The sequence below is a fragment of the Salvelinus sp. IW2-2015 genome, linkage group LG15, assembly GCF_002910315.2.
Source record: "Salvelinus sp. IW2-2015 linkage group LG15, ASM291031v2, whole genome shotgun sequence".
NCBI lineage: Eukaryota > Metazoa > Chordata > Actinopteri > Salmoniformes > Salmonidae > Salvelinus > Salvelinus sp. IW2-2015.
Genome location: NC_036855.1, coordinates 26,739,403 through 26,746,081, shown reverse-complemented (window position 1 = coordinate 26,746,081; position 6,679 = coordinate 26,739,403). Strand labels below are relative to the sequence as shown.

Here is a 6,679-nt window from a genome sequence, read left to right as displayed (position 1 = left end):
CGAACATGCCCAGCAGAAAGAAAAAAAAAAATGTTTCTGTTCACAGACGAAACGATTGGAAAATAATTTCAGTTCCAACACCTGACACACACACACACACACACACAAAATCTACATCACTGTCTGTAGAAAACACCAAACTGAGGGCGGGACAAACAAGTGCCCTGTCGGGCTAGTGTTCCTGTGAAGAGAGATCAAACAACACTACAATTTAGTAATGTTAGTAAAAACATGGTTTAGTAGAAACAACAAGCCACTTCCTACTTCTTACTTCTTTCAGAGGAGATGAGCCTACACTTATAACTCCCAGCTTGATATTGGTGAAACCATGTTGAGCAACAGCTTAAATAATAATATGCACAAGCAAATCAGAGTTCAACATTTCAAGATGTTCATGTTCAAACTAGAGCTCTGCTACCGACCAGGCCTGTTTTTCCATCAATAACTGGTAGGGCCTGTTTTTCACCATAACTAGGTAGGGCCTGTTTTTCATCTATTAGGCGTCATAACAGTAGGGCCTGTTTTTCATCATTAACTAGGTAGGGCCTGTTTTTCCATCATTAACTAGTAGGCCTGTTTTTCATCATTAACTAGGGTAGGCTGTTTTTCCATCATTAACTAGGGTAGGGCCTGTTTTTCATCATTAACTAGGGTAGGCCTGTTTTTCATCATTAACTAGGTAGGGCCTGTTTTTCATCAATAACTAGGGTAGGGCCTGTTTTTTCCATCATAACTAGGGTAGGGCCTGTTTTTCATCATTAACTAGGGTAGGCCTGTTTCATCATTAACTAGGGTAGGGCCTGTTTTTCCATCATAACTAGGGTAGGGCCTGTTTTCCATCAATTAACTAGGGTAGGGCCTGTTTCATCATTAAACTAGGGTAGGGCCTGTTTTCCATCATTAACATGGGTAGGGCCTTTTTTCCATCATTAACTAGGGTAGGCCTGTTTTTCCATCATTAACTAGGGTAGGGCCTGTTCCATCATTAACTAGGGTAGGCCTGTTTTTCCATCAAATAACTAGGTAGGCCTGTTTTCCATCAATTAACTAGGGTAGGGCCTGTTTTTCCATCATAACAATGGGTAGGGCCTGTTTTCCATCATTAACTAGGGATAGGCCTTGTTTTCCATCATTAACTAGGGTAGGGCCTGTTTCCATCATTAACTAGGGTAGGGGCCTGTTTTTCCATCATAACTAGGGTAGGGCCTGTTTTCATCAATAAACTAGGGTAGGGCCTGTTTTTCCATCATAACTAGGGTAGGGCCTGTTTTTCCATCCATAACTAGGGTAGGGCCTGTTTTCCATCATTAACTAGGTAGGGCCTGTTTCTCCATCATTAACTAGGGTTAGGGCCTTTGTTCCATCAATAACTAGGGTAGGGCCTGTTTTTCATCAATAACTAGGTTAGGGCCTTTTTCATCATTAACTAGGGTTAGGGCCTGTTCCATCATTAACTAGGGTAGGCCTGTTTTCATCAATAACATTGGTAGGCCTGTTTTTCCATCAAATTAACTAGGGTAGGGCCTGTTTTTCCATCAATAACTAGGGTAGGGCCTGTTTTTCCATCAATAACTAGGGTAGGGCCTGTTTTTCATCAATAACTAGGGTAGGGCAGGGCTCTGGTATCACCAAATTGATCACTAATATTTAAAAGCTGAGCCATTTTCCTCGTGCTCTGCTACGCAGTACAGTCATATGACTAAGATAATAAGAGATGGTGTCAGAAGTGCTTCAACCTCGGTCAAATATAAGACAGGAGAGATTATTTCACTTAGTCTAAGTGACGAGAAGTTGCTAATAGCTCTCTAATGTCTGGTCATTGAGAAGAGCAGCCCAAGTGCAGTCGTTACTGTAGGTATTCAAAGACCGAGCTGCCATGGACAGAGAAGAGCAGCCCAAGTGCAGTCGTTACGTTAGGTACTCACAGACCGAGCTGCATGGACAGAGAAGAGCAGCCCAAGTGCAGTCGTTACTGTAGGTACTCACAGACCGAGCTGCCATGGACAGGAAGAGCAGCCCAAGTGCAGTCGTTACTGTAGGTACTCACAGACCGAGCTGCCATGGACAGAGAAGAGCAGCCCAAGTGCAGTCGTTACTGTAGGTACTCACAGACCGAGCTGCCATGACAGAGAAGAGCAGCCCAAGTGCAGTCGTTACTGTAGGTACTCACAGACCGAGCTGCCATGGACAGAGAAGAGCAGCCCAAGTCAGTCGTTACTCGTAGGTACTCACAGACCGAGCTGCCATGGACAGAGAAGAGCAGCCCATGCATTTACTAACGGAGGAAGTTTGTCAAGGTTTGAAATAATTACAGTATGTTTTTGTCAAATACTATATTGGTTTGGGCTTACAGTCAATTTGCAGTGAACATTTCTTTCTTGAGCGGTTAGTTGGGGGGCTGGAAATCAATCAATTAACTTAGACTAATTGATTTCCAGCCCCCCAACTAACCYCTCAAGAAAGAGATTGTCCATCAGCTGAAGGTAGTTGGGTACTCATGCTCTAAAATGTGAACACGGATCGCCTGTGGTGCGGTTATGGAGACATAAGGAACGTATCTTCCATATCAGCGAAAAACATTTGTTTAATTACTACACACATTTATAGGGTCAGTGGTCGCATTGGCTTTCAGAAATCAGAATTATCAAAACGCAGACCATCAAAAAAAAATCACCTGCGTATTATATTGAAAGTCAGCGGTCTTTTTGTTGCTTCAATAGAGTGAGATGGGGCATGAACTATAGTTTTTCTTCACACAAAATACATTTGTGCAACACATTCGACAGAAAATAGTTTATCACATGACAACAGAAGTGCAACGCTATTTGGCTAGCAGCCACACAAGTAAATTAGCTTCCAATGAAAAAGCAAGYTATTTTTTGCAAAAACAATGCATGGTCATCATATATCTAATATTTATCATAGAAAGAATGTAGCCAGTTACATAATTTAAATCTTGCAAKCGGAGAAAAACTACACAGGAGGAAAGTACCGGAGAAAAGTAGCTTAAACAAAGAGGAAGAGGTGAAGCGAGAGGCATAACTTGGCCCAAAACCTGTCTTCTTCAGCAGGTGTCATATACATTAAAAAAAGGTTTTGTATGGCGGTCAATAAGAGTGTGTCGAATTTGGTTAACAAAAAAATGTAATGCTTATTTGTTACYTGTGGCTTATTTGATCGCGTATACATTTTCGTAATTATTAGATTAGGCAACAGAGAAAATACACTTTACATCGGAGTTGTACCTGTTGTTCACACGCGTCTATCTGCTCTCTCATTGGCCCGAATGGTCCCACCTGATCTTGCCTCCTCCCTACTGCCTTCCATTTTTAAAATACATTTATTTTAGGTTCCGGAGAGGCCACTTCAGTATCCGGTCAATATAACGGATAATCTGTTGCTACACATCAGTCCGAGCGCGGTCTGGCGATCCAGTGACAAGAGCAAAGTAAATATCTCATCTGACTTGAGAAGTGCAAATGAAGCACGAAATTAGTACTTTTACATTCATGATATGGAACGAACCCTGCCCGAATCCGAGCAGAATTTACAATTAGAAGCATTTTAGATGTACGTGTACAAAACGCAGCAAGATATTTTTTCTACGTTTAATCTTTATTTTCTGTTAGAAAAATGCTAAATTCTGCGTTAATTAACGCACCCCCAGGGGGTGAGGGTTGTTGTCTACACAGCCATATTTCCATGTTACAGCGATTGTTTACAGGAAACAGGCGGAAGACAGAGGCTTACCTGTGATAATTAACTATCTGAGTCCCCAAACACGTGCGTATAAATGGAAGACTGACGCCACAAARGTGTTGTCACTGAAAAATACTATCGGCTGCAACTGGAGTATTGGCTGTTTTGGCTGCCAGACCCAATTCACCTCTAAACAGAACATCTAAGGTTCTTGGAATAGAAAGTAAAGTTAGGCTCAATTTAACTTTATTTTATTTTATTATTATTTCTCACTAATATGAAAGATTAGGTCCTTATGCTTCCAAAACCACAAGTGACGTGTATTAATGTTCAGATTGAGCATCAGGTCTCTTAACTAAACTCACCTATACAYAKGTTTGGACACACCTACTCATTCAAGGGTTTTTCTTTATTTTMACTATTTTCTACWTTGTAGAATAATAYTGAAGACATCAAAACCACGAAATATTACTTTCAAGAAATGTTAGATTCTCCAAAGTAGCCACCCTTTGCCTTGACAGCTTTGCACACTCCTGGCATTCTCTCAACCAGCTTCACCTGGAATGCTTTTCCAACAGTCTTGGAGTTCCACACATATGCTGAGCACTTGTTGGCTGCTTTTCTTTCACTCTGCGGTCCAACTCATCCCAAACCGTCTCAATTGGGTTGAGGTCGGGTGATTGTGGAGGCCAGGTCATCTGATGCAGCACTCCATCACTCTCCTTCTTGGTCAAATAGCCCTTACACAGCCCGGAGGTGTGTTAGGTCATTGTCCTGTTATAAAACAAATGATAGGCCCACTACGAGCAAACCAGATGGGATGGTGTATCGATGCAGAATGCTGTGGTAGCCATGCTGGTTAAGTGTGCCTTAAATTCTAAATACTTTTTTTTTTAATTACTGATAAGTGTCACCAGCAAAGCAGCCCGACACCATCACACCTCCTCCTCCATGCTTCACTGTGGGAACCACACATGCAGAGATCATCCGTCCCCTTACTCTGCGTCCCACAAAGACACGGCGGTTGGAACCAAAATTCTCAAATTTGGACTCATCCGACCAAAGGACAAATTTCCACCGGTCTAATGTCCATTGCTCGTGTTTCTTGGCCCAAGCCGGTCTCTTCTTATTATTGGTGTCCTTTAGTGGCTTCTTTYCAGCAATTCCACCATTAAGGCCTGATTCACTCAGTCTCCTCTGAACAGTTGATGTTGAGATGTGTCTGTTAACTGAACTCTGAAGCATTTATTTGGGCTGCAATTTCTGAGGCTTGTAACTCGAATGAATTTATGCTCAGCAGCAGAGGTAACTCTGTCTTTCTTTCCTGTGGCGGTCCTCATGAGAGCCAGCTTCATCATAGCGCTTGATGGTTTTTGCGACTGCACTTTAACTTTTAAAGTTCTTGAAATTTTCCAGATTGACTGACCTTCATGTCTTAAAGTAATGATGGACTGTCGTTTCTCTTTGCTTATTTGAGCTGTTCTTGCCATAATATGGACTTGGTCTTTTACCAAATAAGGCCATCTTCTGTATACCACCCCTACCTTGTCACAACACAACTGATTGGCTCAAATGCAATAAGATGGAAAGAAAATCCACAAATTAATTTTTAACAAGGCACACCTGTTAATTGAAATGCATTCCAGGTGACTACCTCATGAAGCTGGTTGAGAGAATGCCAAGCGTGTGCAAAGCTGTCATCAAGGCAAAGGGTGGCTACTTTCAATTATCTCAAATATAAAATATATTTTGATTTGTTCAACACTTTACTACATGATTCCATATGTGTTATTTCATAGTTTTGATGTCTTCACTATTATTCTACAATGTAGAAAATAGTAAAAAGAAAAATCCTTGAATGAGTAGGCYTGTCCAYACTTTTGATTGGTACTGTACGTGTAATGTAATGGAACTGAGTCTCATTATCAAGGGCTAGCTCCSAACACCTGTGTGTAACTTTAGAATGTGATATAAAAGGGGCTTTGTTCAAGAACCGTATCACAATTGTGAATTAATTGACGTRTAGATGGGGTATTTGGCTGCCGGAGTGTCTAACGTTACCTCTAAAAATAACATACAATGTCCTTGGACCTTAAGGACTAAAGGTAGGCTCCTTAAGAGTACATATGGTGTTAGCTAGCTAGAATACTACACAAGTAATCTAGCTAACTAGTTATATACATGAAACTTAGAAGCATTGCTTCCATGGGAATGTAAAGCTCATTGTAGCGTGCATAGCTATCAAAATAACTTGGTGTAAATCTAAAATCTTGTCACAGGAGCTAACATTAGCTAGCTAACTAAGCATGCTAACGTTAGTATGTGTAGCAAGCAACAATGTTACGACGATAGTAGGGTGAAGCAAGCTCTCTGGCTAAATAAATCTATTTGAACACCACTCTAAGACAAATTAATAAGTATTACACATATGTCTAACAAACAAACGAAATGTGAACATAAATAAACTGTCTCAAAGTTAGATAAAGCACAGGTAACTACTGACCTTAGAAGCAACGCCATTGTTTCTTTAAAAGCTGAAACAGGATATGGCGTAAACGGATGTTATTATATTTTTCCTGACGGTCCGATTAGTGCTAGACGGGATATCAAATACCCTGATTGTCCCCGTGAGAAGGTCAGAATGGAAGGTCAAAAGGCCTAAGGAAAAAATTATCTACACCAAAGATTATCTATTACATTGACAAAATTGAAATACATGTCCTCAATTATTGCAGGCAAGCGAGATCAGGTGGGACCATTCTAGCCAAGCAGAGGGCAGATATGCATGTGAACAACAGACATACATAGTTTTCCTCAAAGCTCCGGAATGCCAAGTGCATCCACTTATATCAGTACATTTGTAACAGCCTAAACATGACAAAACTTKTATTAGATCAAATAAGCTTTGTGTAATTCGACACTCTCTCATAGACCTCCATACAAAAAAAGGGTTTATCTCATGGGAACAAATTTTGGGTTG

General features: G+C 40.9%; 1 protein-coding gene across 1 annotated transcript in view; it reads right to left on the bottom strand.

Annotated features, from left to right (window-relative positions):
• sdhc (succinate dehydrogenase complex, subunit C, integral membrane protein) overlaps positions 1-6,290 on the bottom strand; it is a 20,835-nt gene extending 14,545 nt beyond the window's left edge. Inside the window, exons 1-2 of the mRNA XM_070447075.1 lie at positions 6,202-6,290; positions 121-179 (exon numbers count right to left, since the gene is read on the bottom strand). Coding sequence (XP_070303176.1) covers positions 121-179; positions 6,202-6,219 — 77 coding nt within the window. The 5' untranslated portion in view covers positions 6,220-6,290. The remainder of the gene's footprint in view (positions 1-120; positions 180-6,201) is intronic.
• Positions 6,291-6,679: the final 389 nt, after the last annotated feature.